General features: G+C 40.9%; 1 protein-coding gene across 5 annotated transcripts in view; it reads left to right on the forward strand.

The window, feature by feature from the left end:
* Positions 1–438: 438 nt before the first annotated feature.
* etv6 (ETS variant transcription factor 6) overlaps positions 439–19,486 on the forward strand; it is a 33,374-nt gene continuing 14,326 nt past the window's right edge. Inside the window, exons 1-2 of one of the 5 annotated variants that reach the window (XM_015028845.1) lie at positions 439–873; positions 5,174–5,303. In XM_015028845.1, coding sequence (XP_014884331.1) covers positions 838–873; positions 5,174–5,303 — 166 coding nt within the window. In that variant the 5' untranslated portion in view covers positions 439–837. Of the gene's footprint in view, positions 874–900; positions 1,151–2,214; positions 2,895–5,173; positions 5,304–19,486 lie in introns of those variants that run through there. The other 4 variants (XM_015028846.1, XM_015028847.1, XM_015028848.1 and 1 more) reach the window with 4 other exon arrangements.

A 19,486-nucleotide genomic window follows, 5' to 3' on the forward strand; every position in this document is an offset into this window, starting at 1 on the left:
ATGAGAGAATAACATTATAACATAATGTAAAGCTCAAAAAAGTCAATTTAACATAATACTGCCGCTTTAAAATTTGTTACATTTCAACATGAGAAGTTCAGGTATTAATACTTTTGCAATGCGCTCTAGGTCCAGTCATATTGTTTACACTTTTGCTGTTTCATTTCGCTCAGCAGGGTCTAATTAAAGTATAGAGGTTAAGCCTATTGAGTAACCGCATTTGCTTTAAGCTTTGATTTAAGGAGCAAATAGAAAACCAGTCTGTGTCAGTGTTTCTGTCTCGGCCTGTCGCTGTGTGTGTGTGTCTGCAAAGAGATCTGCCGCGATTTCCTACTTCGGGTTTCCCTTTAAAAGGGGGCAAGGCTCATTGCTGGGAATTCACGTCATTTCGCCGTTTTACACACATCCAGATCAATGAGAGAGAGACACAGAGAGAAAGAGAGAGAGAGAGGAGGGGGGGGGGGGGTTTCTCTCTCTTCCAGGAAGGGATTATTAACCAGCGCGCTGCCGACATGTGAAAGAAAACACACGAAAGACAAAAGAAGTTTTCACACCGACAACAGCCGCGCCATGGACCGGGCCAGCAGATAAAGAAGACAGGGGAAAAATACAAGCAGAAGAAGCGGGGCTACGGGAGAAAAACAACTTCTTCCATAGTGACGAGACGAGCGCTCGGTGTGCCACTCCTGCCGCTGCAGCTGTTCGGGCTTCTGTGAAGGAAAGTGACCGACACACGCAGAGAGAGAGAGAGAGAAGAAGAGAGAGAGAAAGAGAGAGAGAGGGAGAGGAAGCACGACGAAAAGTGGAAGGAGAGGGAGAGAAGTTGTCGGGAAGATAATGTCTGAATCCTCCTCCTCTGCTGCTGCGAACAAGGTAACACCGTCCGCCAGGCTAACCGAGCTCCTCTCCTCCAGCAGGAACACTTTCCGCAAACAAGAGAAAGAAGCTCGCGCTGCGGACGCACGCGTCTGTTTTGTTGCTCATCTGTTGCTCGCGGCTCGCTCCACGCGCTCCGCTCCGCTCAGCTCGCGCTCATGATGATGGTGGTATTGATGGGAAGAGGTCGTGACTGTCGGGAACTGTTTCATTTAAAACAAGGGGGCGAAAGGACCGAGTGAGAACATGAACATACAAACAGAGCTTTATCAGAGTAAGAGCCGACTGAACTCACTTTACTAACACTGCTGTAAAACCTGAACTAATGCGACTGTAGCCTGCATAGAAGTGTCGATTTTACATTTAAAATACATGTCGAAAACAACAGCTTAATCTGAAATAGCATTAAAACGGCTGCAAAAATTAAATTTGGGTTTAAGGTTGAAACTGTTTGTTACAGTGTTTTAAAAGCTCGCGTACAGAGGTCATTTGTTAAACCAAGACTTTATTTTGAAACATGTTGAAACACGCAACTCAAAATTACACATTTTTCCACCTATTGCCCTGAAACTGTCTGATCTTCTTTTTACCAGCTAGAATAAATGCCAGTTTATTGACCTGTAATAGCCCCTTTATTCACAGGAAAAAGTCATGTTTGTTTTTGTGAAACATGGTGCTTTCACCACTACTAACGACTACAGAAAATAATCTTCCTTGAAGACAGCCAAAACCCTGACATAATTTACACATTTTGAACATTTAGCTGTGACTAATCAGGCACCAAATCAACAGTTTCTGCTTTGTAGGTCATAATTTATTCCAATTTCTGCTCATCTCTAGACTTTATACTATCATATTGTAATTTTAAGAAATTATCAAATGATATTCTGGGTATATTTGATTTAATGTATCATGCAATTTTCTTGAACATTTCAATACAGTAAGTAAAATACTGATTTTGAGGGGATGACATGGCCAGGAGCATAATTACTAATCAAGCAAATTGAGGCAGCTGCATAAAGTACCTACTAGAAATAAATAGCTACATAAGTGACACACAGCAGGGATATGAAACAACTAATCCCCAGTAAAATGTTTATTTGGTTTTCGAATGAGCCAGAACAATTTATTTATAAAGCATAATGATAATCATTTGTGCTAAAAGAATCACCAGAAAGCAGAACAGATTGAGCCAAATTCCTTTGATGTCCTCTGATCAGTCATCGGCAGGTTGAATACTAAAAACAAAACCAAAAGAAAATTGTTTTCTTTATACATTGAACATATCAAAACTGAGAACTCCTTCTCTTGTCAGTCTATAAATTCATCGGCAAAAAGCATAAACTTTGATGCACATTTTTGAGTAGATCCAGTTTAACTACAAAGTGGCTCTATCTGCATCAGCTTCCCCATCTGTAAAAGCCTGAAGAAAACAAGAATGAGAAATGCGTCCTGATATTGGTGACTTTTTTATAATTAATTGTGACTTTTAATACTCTCTGTTCACCATCAGCCGAACACCATTTTGTGTGAAGTGTCTCGTCAGGCAGGACATTTGAAGTTCATTATTTAGGTCTTATAGAAATCCAGAAAACAGTCCTAAGTGGGAGATGTAGAGCTAGAAATACCAAGGAGTCATCAGTGTAAAATGTCTCTGTGACCGATAGCGAGTGATGTTGCCCTGTTTATGTGGGATGCTCATTACTGAGTCTGATAAGCGTTTGACCGTCCCCGAGAAGTTCCACCTCCGGCAGCTGGAGAGAAGACGGCTGTCCAGCTTCCCTCCCCTCCCCCACCGTTCACCTTCTCACTACGGCTCTGCTCCATCACAGGTCACCTTCCCTTTGACTCCATCACACGCCCCAGCCTTAACTGATCCAGTCCTAGCCGCACGAAGACTCGGGGAAGTGAATTTTTAGACAAGCGGCAAGATGGGCCTTTCCTTTCCAGCAGGAGGAAATAGGGGAATGAGAGATTATTGCTTGGCTTCCACAGGAAATTCCTGGTACATGCTGTTGGTATGTAAGGCCTGTCAGCGGCTGGGTAGTGACAGGAGGCTGGAACCCAAAGGCAAAGCTTCAAATATGTCTGGAATACGTCGTTAGTCAAAGGAAGGGAAGCTAATGAATGATATGGGCTTCTTTCTTAATCAGGACATTTTAATGGCAACAAAAGCCCCGGGGGGAGACAATAATAAATAGGTGACAGAAATTGTTTATTTGTCAGACAGATTGTGATAAACTAAGATTTTACGAGAAAAAAATCTAAGAAAATTACTTTTCAAAAACCTGCAATAATTTATCTAGCAACACCTAAAACGTACAAGACGGATTCACCAATTAAACAGCCGGTTATTAAAATCAGACAGTTTTCTCTTGACTGGCTCTGACCGATAATTGGTAGCTCAGACTGAACTTTTTTCCCACCCTATTCAGTAAATGCATCACAGCTGAAAACGTTTAAAGTCTGAACCGAACTCTATCAGCTGCCACAGACTGAGTACATTAAAGATACATAGACAGTGATTAATTTTCACCACAGTTCATTCCTGATCAGTATCTTCTTTTGATTGAATGCGACACAGTGAGTGAATGAATGAACGAATGAATTAAAATACTGATCTCCAGTTTTCCTCTAGGTCTGACATTCGAATTTCAATTTTAGTTTACACCGTTTTTTTTTTTGGCTATAACACAGTAAACATCTTGTGCAGGTTTTTGTATGCAGGTAAGACTTGAGATTACAAAACGATCCCCATTCATGCACCAAATCTTTTACTAAAAGAGTTAGAGCTGTTATTGCCTTGATGGTTTTTGAAGAATCCGCTGTGCAATAGAGACCTTTATCTGTCTTTAACCTCTCAAGAGGTTATTAGCTTTCTACTTGCTCATAAATGTTAAACTTAACTTAGTGACAGTCAGGATGCAAACTCTGGTCTTGTTAAAGTAGCAACCATGACAGTAGAATAGCTGATCAGTGGTGACATTTTAATAAAAGGGACTGAAATAACCCCACAATATTGGCAGAATATCAATATGAATACTAAACCTGAATCCTTTAAAACTGCGCTTCGCTCATAATGGTCAATTTTGATATTTCACGCACTAAAAATGCCTTAATATGCATTAATACGCACAGTGGAAACCATCTTCATATCATATCTAGAGTCTTCCTTTTTTACGTTCTTGGGGGAACAGCCAATCATCACTAAGGAAAGTGAATACACCTTATGGATTGGCTGCTTTGTAAATGGTAACCAACAGTGAATCAAACATCATTTTTGCAGTTATTCCAGCTTTATAAGATATATTTTATTTAGAATTTTTTGGACATGCACTACAAAAGAAAAAAACAGTGGACAGGCAACCTTTGTGTGAATAATTTGGAGTCACATGTAAAATATCAATACCCTTGTCTGTCAATCCCTACAAATTGGCTAATCTACTCATTCCTAATGTAAACGCCTCAACAAATGGCATACGCAAAGTAAAACAAAGCTTACAAAACGAGTTTGCATCTGCTAAATTTGAATCAGCTCATTGGATGTTAAAAAAAAAACGTTTTTTATTGGTTGATAAAAGTTTGACCTGTGCATCTTCAGTCTCACTGCCTTGTTAAATGATTATGCTTTGAAAAATTGAATAAAAGTTGAGTGTATGTTAGTAAAATTGCGATATTAATTTGCTAGTTGATATGAAATCAAGATGAACTTCGCTCTGTTTTTTTTGGCTTCCTGGAGAAGCTCTAGGAAGCTGTCAGTGCGCCTCATTGGACACTGAAGCTTGGCTTTTTCACACAATATTTAACTTGTTCAAACAATGTAAGAGCCGCTTGGCAATAAGTTACCCTTAAACTACTGAAGTGTCAACATTTTTGCCATTTCTTGTGACAATTTCAACAGATATTTTCTGGAAATGTCAAAGCCTTTACCAGATGTTTTTTTTTTTTGGAAGCGTTTAACCTGAAGTTAAATCAAAGTTTATTGTGTTTGTTCCTAAGAGTCTAAAGTTCAATCTAGCCCGACGGTGCAGAACCTCGGTGTCCTGCATAGCAACACATGTGCTGAAACATGTGTGGCATTCTGTGTCCTGAAAGCCAGTTCATGACTCAACAGGGCAGTGTGGCGGTTTATTAGCGCTGCATTTTCCTCTGGCTGCAGCGGTTGCTGTGGGAGCACGGCGAGGCGAGCCGAGCCGAGGTGGGCTGGCGGCTTGGCGGGGCGGCTGTTTGGGTTCAGGGCCGGTGCATCTCTCGGAGCTTTGTGAGCCATGCTTTGTGTCTCTGTGTCTATTCATAGCAGGAGAGGAGCTCTTTCAGTCCTTCCGCGAACCTGCTGCCAAACTCCACTTCCTCCCCCGTCCATGCTCCCGCCGCGAGGCCAGCCAGCCGAATGGAGGACGAGCCTGCCAGGCTGCCTGCGCACCTGCGTGAGTCATAAAAAAAAAACACACACACACTCGCAAAACACACAGATGACCGGTGACTCTCCACACACGTATCGATCGCTCGGTCATCTGAACAGGACAGATGGGCAGATTCAACCCCTCTCCCCCCTCTTTCGGCTTTTCATCACTTGGCCTATGTAGTGATCCTTTAAATCGGTTTATTTTCTTTTTCAGACACAAGAATCAGTTGATATGTGTGGGAGGGATTCTCCTGTTGACACAGTTTGAGCTTCTGGAGATTGCAACGTCACAGAAGCAAAAAAAAACGCTATTAATTTAAAATATTACAGAATATAACCCATCATTTCCAGTCAGTCCATTATCACAGCTGAGGTCAAACTTCTGAACCTGAACTGATGGACCCACTGCACCAGAACGAGCAACTGTACCTGCGTTTCCATTGACCGCAACATTTCACAAATTGAAATTACAAAAATAAATTTGCTCAATGGAAACATCCCAACTTTGAAGAAAAAAAATCACCTTTTTTAATATAAAGCTTTAGTGCTAAGATGTGTTAGCTTTTTGGCCATACCGTAATTAGTGTATTTCGCAAAAAAGCAATGGAAACACTTTTTTCACATCACACAAGTCAAATGATGAACAACTGGTTACAGCTAGTGGAAAAAGATGAAGAAGACGACAGGAAGTGATGGAAGGATGATGGTGCAGCATCGTTTTTTTTAATGATTCACATGAACGTGCGATTTTAATCATGTTTCTTATTCAATAGAACCAACACAATTGTGAAATTGTGTTTTTCCTACATTAGCGGAATATCAACAAAGTTTTACCGACACTTGAAATGGAAACGCATCCATTCAGATAATATAGAACTGAGGGAAACGGGGCTCAGAAAGAACATAGAATTTAGACGTAGAGAGGGAAGACACTGCTGGAGGAGGGGAGTAGGAGGGCCGCGGCGGCTGACAGCTTTTGGAGGCGGAAGAACGTGTGGTACTCACATTAATCTTTGTTTTATGTTTTAGCTCAGCCCATTCATTACAAAAAATCTTCATTTCCCCCCTTCTTCTAAGTCTCGAATTAGAGATTTCCTTGATTGGTGTGGTATGTACCGACAAAATGACTCCATCTGTTTGATAAACTGCAGAAACAATGACTGGTGCAAGTGGAAATTCGAGAGGCATTGCTGTGGAATAGAATGAAGTTGGATCAGTCTCACATTTTTCCATTGTTTCTAAATAGATCAGTTGAATTTTCCTCTTTGAAGACCAGCAGAGCTGCTTGAAGCCCTTCAGTATAGAAGCTTGGAAAAGTAGAACATAATTTGTCCCCAAAAAATCCTTCTTGTAAGCTTTTTTGAAACTAATTTGAAGTCAACTTCCAGTTACAGACGCAAAACTCCAGACAACAAAGCAGTGCTTAAGCACAAATACGTAATATTCTAACATTGTTTTGCTAGGGAGACCAGAAAAACCACTGGAGTCAGCATTTTACACTTTACACTTTACAGACGTTAAAATATTTCACATAAACAAATGTGCTCAAATCATTGTTGGTATTCCACTAAAGTCGAACAAACACAAAACGCCATTAAAATCTCATGCGAACAAGTTTGTTCATATGAGAAGTCATAAAAAACATGATGTGTCATCATCCTCCTAGCACTTCCTGCCGTCTTCTGTTTTGGTCGGCCGGTGGTAACATCCGGCTGTTGATCATGCAACTCGTTTGATGCGGAAAAAGGTGATTCCATTGCAGTTTTGCCGAAATACACAAAGAGAGACCACCTAAAAAAACTTCTTATCAAAAGACCTACGTTTTTTTTTTTAAATTGGCACACTTCCGTTATTTTTCAGAATTACAATTTGCATAATTTGCATAATATTCATGTCAACTGTACTCACTTGGAAACCCAACTGGATGGATATTAAATGGGTAGCTGGTACCTTAATGGAAAGCCCTAGAAAACAAGTCAAATTAAGCTACGTAGGTCCTTGTGAAAAAGTGGGCGAATGGTTGATGTTTCAAATCCACAATAAAAAGACCATTCCTACAGTTTAATGTCCTTTTAATGAGATCTCAGAGAAAGTAATTGAGTGATTGGAGTTTTCTGCTGTCATATTGAGTATAGAATAAAATTTAGCACGATTTAGCACCTATACGCCAGAGTTTGGTGTGTTTCTGTCATAATGTTATGTCATAATGAGGCCATGCATTGTTACTGAAGGGTTTTGTCCTTCTTGTGGGGATGAAGGCATTTCTCAAAGCGGCGCTGTGTATACCAGGGACTTTTTTTCTGGAAACGGTAAACATAAGAAAGCTTTGGGAAAACGTCTGTTTTGATGTGGCACAAACCGTTAGTTTGTTAGTTTACAAGACAGCTCCTTTGATTTTCGGATCATCCATTGTTTGACATTTTACTGGGAGCCTAAATTGGTGTGAACTGCTGAGAGGAACTTTGTTTCTATTGGTTCCTGTGAACACCTAGAAGGGAGTGACCGCTTACTCCTCTGCCAGAACCAATAAATACCAACTGCAGCTTTTAAATGTTCCTTAATTGGTCGCATTGAACTTTGCAATGGCAGAATGTTTATTTTGCAGTCGGTTTTGGCTGCCCTATGGTCATTCATCATCTCTCACCCAATCAAATGGGAGGCGAGGCTGGAGCGGAGCCAGCAGATAATCCAACCGTTCAAAGAGTAACCCAGACCCGCCGGATCCGTGCACCTGTCAATGTTTAACCTGCGTGATTATTTATTTTTTTCTCACAAGTGTGAAGTTCAGGGCTTTCTGCTGGGCGTTAGACTGGCTGTAGCTGGATAAGATGAACAGGAAACTCCCTCAGCGCACTTCCTCTTTTGCATTGTTGCAGAAAAAGGAAGAACGCTCAACAGGTCCGCGTTGGACTTCCTGCCGCGCGAGCCGTCGGGTCAGTTCACATCCGCAGACATGTGGAAGTCCCACTTTGTTTTTTAGTCATGTGTCAAATAAAAGCTCTTTGCGCACAGACCCATGCTACACTTCGTCTCCAGGCCGGAAAAACGTCCCTTCTTTCATTGTTTGGTTTGAGGCTTCTGCTGGCGGCGGATCCCTTCTCCTCGCTCAAACAGAAGGTGACTTGTCTCGGCCGTGGCCGATCCAAAAACACCTCTGCTTGTCCTTTCTCCAGTTTTCTGTGCAAACAGCACATGCTGGAAAACAAGCTGCCCATTAACCCCCCACACTCTGAGTGAGAGAATATCCTGAGGGGAGGCTGGGGCTGAGGGAAAGAAAAAAAAAAAAAAACAAGATGAGAAGGAGGAGGGGGAGTGGGGTGAAAAAAAAGACAGAAAGAAAAAGAATGAGGGAGGAAATTGCAGTGTGGGCAGAAATCCGCCTTCTCCATTTCCTGGGGAGGAAGTGGATTAGATCGGAGAGAGTTGCAGCCTGCTCCTCACACTGAAGAATGCTACCAGACTTGATTTTTAACCCTCTCAGTCACACTTTTCTGGAACGCTGCGAAGATGTATTCAGAACCACTCTCCTTCTCTAACAATCTAAAAAAAAAAAGTCCACAGTATTGATGGTCAAGGATGCAGTGTGTTCACTTCTTTTGGTTATGAATTAATGATAACATATTTTTATCTAAGAAAGTTTCTAACAAAGAGATTTCAAAATGACCTCCCATCCTACCTAACCAAGGTTTGATGATTGTCCTAACGACGTCAAACCTACCGAAAAATCTATATTTACAGCCAGTATTGACGTTTTATGCTTGCCTACAGTAATTTCTGGCCACTGCTGATTTGGCTGGTATTCACACTGCATGATAGAATGGCACAGAGTCACTAGCCTGGTAAAAACCAGACCCTGGTTCTACGCTTTGCTTTGTGCAGAAGGCCTGCACTTCTCAATAGAAGTCATTGCTTCCTGTGGATGTAGCCTCTGTTGAAGCCCAATCGCAAACGTTTGGCCGCAATGCACGTAAAGAGCCAGCTCAGTGGTAAAGGAATCTAACAGAAGCTAACAGCAAATGCGTACGCTGTAAAAAGCTAACACTCGGGCAAGCCCCTACCTTTGCTATTAGCGGAGCCAAATGGAAATAGGATATGTTTGTGTGAAATTGAACAATAACATCGTTGCCAGCAATAAAATGTCTTATTCCTCTTGCCCTAACTTTTACTTTGTTCACTTTCTCTGCTGCCGTTGTTAAAACTACATGCAGACTGCAATTCTAAAACAGCGCAAAAAATCAACGTAATCGTTCACAACTTCCTCTTTTTGCTGATTGACCCGGTTGAAACTTAACTGGAGAAATCTAGCTCAATGGAAGAAATCCCAGATGGACCAGTGAAGGGATATGAGAATTGAGCGGAATTGCCTTGGAAAGCAACAACCTGTCTTCATAATCACAGTACCCAAAAAACATTTTTAAACAAAATGCTTAAACAAAATGATTGCTTTTATTTGAAATATAATCCCCAGTATTCTTTTTTCTGCTCCTGAAATAATTGACATTCAGAAGTAATTTATTGATCCCAAAGGGAAATTAAATGTAACTCACATCAATTCAAATTCTTCAGAGTTACTGTAGATAGCGATGGATGTTAATGCTGATAATTACAGGCATATTCTCATTATCCATAACATTTATTGACTGCCCGCCTTTTTCATGACTGGAATTTTTTCCAAGTTTATCTTTGCTGTAACCAGGACAATATAGTAGTAGCCTTCCTTCAGCCAGCTGAGCAGCAATGTGCAGCCTTGCAGTACAGACCCGGAAACTGAAAAGGTCAGGAATGGAATATTGACTTTTCACATTGTGCGATAAGATGGATACCAAAATCTACAAAGGTTATGGATAAACTGAAGACCTGGATTTTTCTAAAATCCAGAATAAATATTAGGGATTCACGATATATTAGCATTAACGTCGGTATTGGTCATATTTTTAAAACATATTGTACATATTTAAAACCTAATAAATGTGAAAAAGACATTTTAATGAATCAATTTGTCATGCTGCCTCGTAAAGCACACTGAAATAGATGAAGAGCCTTTGGACTCCTATAGATAAAAGCAGAAATCAATACGAATAACTGACTTTGAATCAAACCATGAGCCCAAAATTCAGAATCGAATTGTGAGATAGTATAAGATTCCCACCCCGACTAGAAACCTTAAGGGAAGTAATATTGAATTGACTACTGACGGAAAAATTTGTCCCTCGTAATATAACTCGGCTTCTAAAAGTTTCCTCACACAGACTCCGATCAGCTGAATTTGTCGGGTTCTAATTTGGTCCCGAACTGGGTTTGTCGGTCAACGCAGCGCCATGGGTCACGAACGTGCCACGAGTGAGTTGCATTTAGTTAAAAAAATAAATAAACAAAGAAATAGATGAATTATTTAAAGACCTGCGTCACTGAGTGATGCTCCCGATGCACAATAAACACGGAATGCAAAAAGAGCAGCGGCTGTCAGAAGGGAAAAATCTTCCAGGATGGTTAAAAAAATAAATAAAAATCTATGTCCATGGAAACAAGGCTAGTTTCCTTGGTTTTTGTATGTGTATGTGTGTGTGTGTGTATGTGAGCTCACAGCTGGGTTTGCACTGTGCATGCTTGTATGCGTGGGTGGATGAGTGTGAGTGAATCTTGTGTCTTTGTGGAAAGCTTGCCAGAGGTAGTGTAGGTGTAGACTGTATGCATGCCCCCCCACCTCCTCAGCTTCCTTTGGCCGCTGTTTCTTTATGGTCTATTAGCCGTTTTACTGTGGGGGAGCTGGTGTAAAAGAAGTGTGTGTGTGTGTGCGTGTGTGTGTCGTGTTTGTTGGGTCTTTCTGAGGGGAAATTTCCGGCCCCTGGAAGCAGCTCTGTCCTCAGGAATTTCCTGAGTGGGCAGACGTTGCTTCCTGAATAAATGTTGTTGTTGTTATGTGCATGTGTGTTAATCCGAGCGTGTGTGTATGCGTGTGTGTGTGTGCGTTGTAACTTTTTTTTTTTCTCTTGTGAAAGGGAAACTGTTCTCACACAGGCTGACGAAGCTGAGCGCAGCCCCCTTCTCTTCCTGTTCGCGACTCACTCCACATGGCGCTTCTGACGTGGGGGTGGTGGGCTTGCTGTTCTCATAACATCACAAAGCACACACACACACACACACACACACACACACGCAAGCGTCTATGGTGCGGTGATTTTACGCTTTTATAGGAAATGCAACTAAAGCTGCAATAACTGGAAATTCTCTTCCTGTTGTTAAACGTCGTTTAATAGAATTCCTTCCATATGCTTCCCAGACACTTTGGATCTTGTGGCTCTTCCCTGCCACATTGGAAGTAATGTGTTTTTGTTTGTTTGGATTGAGGAAAAAGACGAGATGAACAGACCACCCAGTCATTTATGCAGCAAAAGACTTCAAGGACATTTCCACCACCCAAAAAAAAAGATTTTGACACTTTGAAGAGTCAAAACCATCAAAAGCAGCCTAAGGACTGACGATCTGTGTCTCAGCTTTCATTTCCTCATCAGACTGGATTTCCCACAGTTCGGCTTGGCAGGAACCTTTTAGTTGGACTTGCTTCAGGGTCCAAACTGAAAACGTTTTCTGTTCCTAAATACAATTTAGCAAAGTTTGCATGATAGTTCATGAGCACGGGGCATGCCTGTGCTGGTGCGAACAGAAACCGGGGCCTTAGTTGATTCTCGGAAGAAAATACCAGATAGCAACATCAAAAAGACAAGGAGAGGAGCAAAATGGTGTCTCAAAGACAAAAACATGAGTACTGGGTATAATACAAGATATTATACTAATATATATATAATTAGTTACATTATATATAATACATGTATAATATTATATAATGTATATTATATTATGTATAATATTGATATAAATAATTAGTATAGCACTAATTATTCTAATTATTTTTTACTTTATTATTACTTTTTTTACTTAATATATTTGTTATTTATGTACTTATTTGTAATTTTTGTTGTGTGCTATGCTGGAACAAACAACATTTCCCCTCTTTGGGGATAAATAAAGTGTTATTATCTATTACTTTATATAATAGAATTATCATACTTGATTAAGATGATTCAAATTCAAAGAAACATCAGCACAAGGAAGAATAGCACCTTTTTGATGCTTGAATAATTAAGAAAACTAAAGATAAAAACACATGTGCCTCTGAAACCTGTGTGAGAAGCTAATAAATGTAGCAGGAGTGGACAGTGTCAGGACGTCAGCTCGTGACAGATTAGTCATTTCAAGATCATGAGTCGTTTTGTTTGACAAGCTGTTACAGTTTTAACATTAAATTAGCACTATTAAAATAATATAAAACTAATTTAGAAATACGTTCAATAGAAATATCTGCTAATCGGTGAATCTGCAAATATTTTACAATTTAGGCAGGAACCTAATGTAATCTAGCACAGAAGGCATTTTGTGTTCGTTTACCATAACTACTAATAATGTTAATAATACATAAAATAATCATATAGAAAAACCAGTTTGGGCTCAATTCAGGTCTTAAATATGTGCTTCATGATAAATTTATATTGTAAATTTATATTCTGAATATACTGGCAAAAAAAAATAAAAATAGAATTTACCTCCGCCATATTTTCCCAGCCTTAGCATAGAATGATTTCTGAACATGGAATTTGCTCTGACTTAAAGTCTTCAGTATAAACTGAGACTATATTTCTCACAACTGTAGCTGGATATCAGCTCTTAGTGACAGACGGCTTTAACAAATACTTATCAAGTCGGTGTACTGCAAACAGCATGCTGATTTGGTTGAATACAAATCATCAGTGTGCAAACAAACATTCTTAAAACCTTTGGTACGCCGTTGTACCAGTAAACGACACATGGCTAGTCCTGGCATAGGCTAATGTAGCTTTTAAAGCAGAAAACATCAAATGTAACTTTATGTGGAATCAACGTAGCAGCCTGATAGAACTTGCAATTTACCTAAAGTTTGACAATAATGTACAGCTGAAGATTAGCACTGCCACTCAGTCCGGAATCACAATGCAGTTTGCTTCTGGGACATGAAAGAGGAGATAGTTAAACCGTTAGAAGAATTACAGAAAACATTCCTCTTTGATTTCCTAAAGATTGCACTTTGCTTGGCGAAATTGGCAACCTTATTAAGCTGACATTGATACAAACTGTTTACATTCTTAAGTTTAGCTTCACAGAGACTTTATTTTGGACAGTTGAGCACACCAAGTTGATAAGCTTTTGTTGAAGCCGTCTGCGTCGCTAAGAGTCGAGGTGGAGTTACATTTCTGAGAAATACAGTCCGACTATCCCAGAAGCTCTGAGTCAGAACCTGACATTCCAGAATACATTGGACATTTCTTTGACTTTCAGTGCTTTGTTTCAGTACTCCACGATTAAAACAAGATAAGTTCACTCTTCTGGCATTCTATGAAAGCTTTCCACAAAAAAAAAAAAAAAAAAAAAAAAAAAACATACCTCGAGAGAGAATATGTTATTATAGAAAAGCAGATAGGAGAGCTTTAGGGTGCTTTCACACCAGCCCTGTTTGGTCAGTTTGCATCAGTGGACTCTGATGCAATTCGAATACCTGAGTTAACACCAAGTGGACCGAAGACCGCTCCAAAAGCAGGAAGCGGACTATAGCGCAGGGCATTCTGGGTAAATACAACCAAAATCAAATATACAAGTCTATTGCTAGTGGGAGAAATGACTCATTGCCTTTTGCAAAGACAAAAGGGAAATCCTACAACCGCTGAAATCTTGATACCCCTCCATATTTGTTTCGATTTTGTGAAGAAGGAAGTTGTGTTCAGTGTCTTCTTCAGAGTTTTTCGTGTTGTTTCCTTTGGTAGATTTTGGTGCAGCACCATCACAAGCGAGCAGGCGAACAGGATTTTCAAAGAGTTAGATTCATTTGATGCAGTTCAGTGTGAAAGTGAACCGTGCCAGCGTGAAAATGTAACAAATGTTACAAATTTGCTCCCCAGTTGAACTGAGTCTACTGGACTATCAGGTGTGAAAACAGCCTTAGATCGCTACTTTGAGGAACAGGAGATAAAACCAAGCTCTTCTTTCCAAGAAACCCTTGTTTTATGTCACCAATATGCATCCAAAATCATTTCCATATTTGTTTAAATTGTTACATTTGATACAAACTGTATTGATGTTTTGGCAACAGCAGGTTTTATTTTATGCCTAAATGGATATTTGCATTAGATAAGATCAATGTAAGCGTTACCCTACTTTAAATACTAACTGCCCTTTGTTCACCTGAAGAGCAGTATCGAATGACCTGCACACTGGTGTGTTGGTTGATTCAAGACAACCTTTGGTTACCAGCCTCCTTTGAAGTTGCTGCATTTCCTGAAAAAAAAAAAAAAAAAAAAAAAATTAAGGGGGAGAGGGAAAAAAATTGGCTTCCAAAGAGAAAAAGAAGAGTGGCAGTTGGCGCTGGATTCAGGAACCAACCGTACAAGAGTCGGCTTGCTCCCACTTTCAACAGCTTACTATCAAAAACAGGTCGCGCTACTTCCTGGCCATAAAAGTTCAGTGTGATTGATGAGCTGCTTTATGTTTGTTTTGACTGGATGGAGTCCAGTTTAGCCGGACGGGGACAAGCACGTGCATGCCGGTGGAGGAAACACAGGATGTATGGGAGGGTTGAGGTGGGGGCGCGGGTACTTTTGACTGAAAAGTAAAAGCGTGTGTGTGTGTGTGTGTGTGTGTGTGTGTGTGTGTGTGTGTGTGTGTGTGGATGGGGATTTTTCCCTGCCACACCCACCTGACAGGGAATTAATGCACACAAAGCAAGGAGAGATGAATGCTAAGTACATACTAGAGTTAGGAAGTGTGCAACTCTCATCCTCTCATGTTCCTGAGTCAGGGTGTTAGAGGGTCACCTCCTTTCTCCCTTCTTCTCTGTCTGAAGAAAGAAAAGCCTTTTTTCGATGGAGATAGTAAAACTTATGTCCGCCTACTTCTGGGATGAGAGAAATTGAGTAATATTTACTGAAGAGGCGGGTGACTAAGTAACTTTGAGTTTTCTCAGTTTGGATATTGTTCATCCAGGTCGGATAAGGAGAAAATGTCAGACCAAGATGGATATGCATTGGCTATGTGTGTGTTTATCAAGACCTGGAGTCTGGGGTTTGAAAATAATATCTGATCTGACTTTCACATCCCGTTAATCTGTGATTTAGTTCCAGTTTCACATGTTAGAAAAGGAAATGGAACCCTGAACAATATGATGCACCTGCATGACTCAACAAGTAATGTTTGGAAAACTTTACATGTATTCCGATCAATATACTGTACAATATACAGCACCAGAACAACTACAAAGGAATGCTAGCTTAACACAAACTTAAGCGTAATCTTTTTTGTGGCCGATCCTACAGAACCCATCTGGTGACATGGTAGGAAAAAAAAGAAACTATTGCTGCCACGACTTGGGTTCAAAAAGCCCACAGTCTTACTTCAAAATATTCAGTTATCAGCAGGAGTATGAAGCATTGCCATGACGGGAACAAACTAAAGCCCGAACAGTCCAGAACAATAGGTATTCATGTATGAAGTGACCAACACTACAAATGTATTTAAAGACCAGCTCCGGATCTTATTGGAGGATATACTAAATAAAATTATTGCTCATCATTGACAAATTATTAAAAATATTGAAGTTCACCTTGAAGATTTCTTCTAAGGTAGCAAAAACAAGCGGCGGTGGTGCGTGTGGGACTGGTACCACGGTATTGGACGGGACCTTGCGGGGCAGAACGGACCTCATTAACTCATCTGACTGAGAGGGGAAGTTAACGGCTTCTGTACCGCAACAACGAAACAAGATACCGATGATCTCATCCTCCTCTTCCCTCCATTCATCCCAATCGCTTATGAGTTGCCTTGGCAACTTGAGAGCTGCGTGCGTGTATGTGTGTTAGCAAGCATTTGCGGGGGCCTGAGAAACCACAGAGTGAAAATTATGTGTCATCAGAGAGGATTAGGAGCCCACGGTTTAGTCGAGGGTTTGGGATCCTGCTGCTGTCGTGCTCGAGGGTTTTTTTCTTCCTCCTCCCAGAGTAAACACACACACAGAGAGAGATGCGCATGCGCGCACACACATATACACGCACAGACACACAGATATGTATACAGACTCATGAACCTCTTTAATCTGAGATGTGTTCAGCAGGGAGCCTGATGAAACGGAAGTCTTGAAATTGATTTTTGTTCCTGCAACATGCAACAAATCTGGTTCAAGTTTGTAACAGAAAATAGACAGAGGAAATTCACCAGCACCAAATAGTGTGTGAATGCGCTGAAGGTGCTCTTCTTCCTCCTCTGTTAACTGACCATGCCGTCCATTTTCCTCCCCATCAGTGGCTTTAATGCTAAGATTCCCAAAATATTTACTGTTCAGGCTTTTAAATTCATAGTTAATTTTGAATCGACAGATTCCTGGCACCCATTACTACTTCCATGCAACAAATGTAACTGAAGCACTTTGTTAACTTGATCAAATTGTCTAAAAACTTTTAATTAGTTATTTGTGACTTCTTGTTTCTCAGTGGTGGAAATGTTACGTAACCCGGAGTCTCTTCTCGGTCATTCAGGTTCGGCAGATTTGTGTTTATCTTCATAAGTCAGGAAATGGCAACAAGGGAATAAATACTCGCCCACATTTAGAGTCAGAGCAATAATTAAAAAGTTTTAAACAACCGGAGCTGTGACAAACACTGTGGAGACCCTAGTTTATCTTTCCACCGCACATAGGGAGGAGGATGGTAAAGGAAAATAAAGTCTTCAAAGCTCACTGCAGCAATGGCAAAGGGTGACATTTGGGGGTCACCAGGTCTCCAACCATTAGCATTCCAGCTGGTTGTTTGAGAGTACATTTTCTGTCCTAATATCATGAGTATAAATCTATCTAGATGCTTATTTTAGTTGAAACAACAAAGTTAATTCCAGGGACCGCATAATGTCCCAGTGGAGAACCCCGAGGAAGTCCACATGCGACTCCCCCATGGCACCTTACATCACCGTAGTAACCCAGCCCACTTCAAAATCCTGACAAAAGACACAATAAAAACAGTAAAAAAAAAAAAAGTTCTGCCCAGATTAGTTAGTTCAAACCAAGCAAGAACTCCCAAACCGAGGCAACCCACTGTAGGAGAACACATTGCTCCCCCGTGTCCAGGCCATTTATGTGTGCTTTCTACTACTGGGACTTCAACAGAACTGTTCTTTGGTTTTATCTGAAATATACAGACAGGTGGGAAAGACAGTCACTATGGTGGAGGATCTGTCCTGCTATGGAGCATCCCTGTAAACATCATCAGCTTGGGGAGCATGCAAACTAATCAGCAATTTTCCCTTAGGGATCAATAAAGCATATTCCATTCTAGAAGGTATCACATTACAAGCCTTTGAAAATATCAGGATCTTTAAGTAAAGATCTGGTAGCTTTGGGTAGGAAACTAAAAATAGGCCATCTATGGACCTTTTAGCAGAAGAATGATCTAAAACATATGGCCAAGTCAACAGAGACACAAGACCAACCTTCTACCATTGGCATTTTAGGATGCTTTCACACCTGACAATCTGGTAGACTTGGTTCAATTGGGGACCAAAACTAGAACATTTTCATCTGTTTGCTTTCTCGCTGCACTGTGTAAAAAAGAACCAAACCTTTTGAAAAACCTGTTCCCCCCATTGCCTGTGGTGGTGCTGCACCAAGAACGACTGAAGGAAACAATGCAAAAACCTGCCTCTAAAAAACACACTGAGAGAAACTTCCTTCTTCACGAAATATGAAAAAAATGGACTGGCATGAAATTTAAATGGTTGTAGGGATACCCTTTTGTCTTTGGCAGAAGATGATGAGTCACTTCTCATGCTAGGGCTGGACTCCCTCGTTTGCGGTGTAGTTCACTTCCTGCAGCTGAAGCGATCTACGGTCCGCTTGGCATTCACATGTACACTAGAACGCACCAGAGTTTTCTTCATGTGAACTGAGTCCTAGGTTTGTAGGTGGAGCAGAGTTTGCTCTTTTGGTCTACATCAGAGTTTATTTGCACATTCACACCTCCAAAAAAACAAACTGGACTTTCTAGTCAAACAAACTAGAATTCAAACTACACAGGGGTAGTAGGGTGTGCTGTGTTCTATGCTGTAGTGTTCATCAGGAAATTTCAGAACCAAAACTTTTACTTTTAGTGGTTATTTGTGGTTTCTGTAGCATATTTGGCCGACGCAGTTTACTCCTAAAGTGTCAGTGATGCTTGTTACTAGAAACAATCTGTTGCTTGGATTATTATAATTTCTATGCAGTGAACCAATAGCTGCTCCATGAAGCAGGAAGTCTTTTGTATGTAGCATCTGTTATGGACATGTGGGCCGGGAAGACTGAAAAAGAAAAATATACTTGGTTTAAGGTCTTGGTGACAAATTTAAAGCCACTTCTGTTTTCATATTGGAAGCCATTCTAAATGTTCACTTTGACTGACGGCTTATGAATTTGGCATCATGACTCCCCAAGGCCATGTAGATGTCAGTATCTATGGGGGGTTGACTTTAAGTATGTAGCGGTGTTACATATTGTTATGAAGGAACTTTTCATGAACCTGTTTTATGCTCTGATCCGCCTTGTGGACTTTGCTTACTGTGCAGATTAGATCCTAGAATAAACACAAGTTGCCACAGAAATAAGTTAAGGAAGGAATTGGAGACTGAACATGACGTTCGGCTCTGGAAACTCGATCTGGGCTCCGGATTAGTTATCCGTTTCCCTTCCTGTGTGCCTTTCCTTCCTCTTCTTGCATATTTGTTTAGTCCTATTGCTGTTTTATCCTTGCTGCTTCAATTTATTGTCTTGACGCACCATCCGCTGCTGCTCTCGCCACACTTTCCTTTCTGTTTCCTCTCTTCCTTTTTTTTTCCATCTCTGTGCCGCTGTCAGTTGCTGAACCTCCCTGCGCTGCTCTCTAACCCTGCCACAGGAAGTTTCCTGTGCTGAAAAGGAGCCCACGCTGGATTACTTCCTGCCAAAGAGCGTTGTGGGACACGTTTGTTTGGGCCCCCTTCTTCCTCCTCCTCCTCACTCCTTCTGCTCCCCTCGCTGCTTCCTCCTCCGGGCCCCGTGCAGATGGCCGAGGCCGGCAGACCGGATCTCACAGGGCTTTTGGAACAGGCGGAAGGGCTCTCCGG

The sequence above is a fragment of the Poecilia latipinna genome, unplaced genomic scaffold (assembly GCF_001443285.1).
Source record: "Poecilia latipinna isolate Pla-1442-1.1 unplaced genomic scaffold, P_latipinna-1.0 Scaffold137, whole genome shotgun sequence".
Lineage (NCBI taxonomy): Eukaryota > Metazoa > Chordata > Actinopteri > Cyprinodontiformes > Poeciliidae > Poecilia > Poecilia latipinna.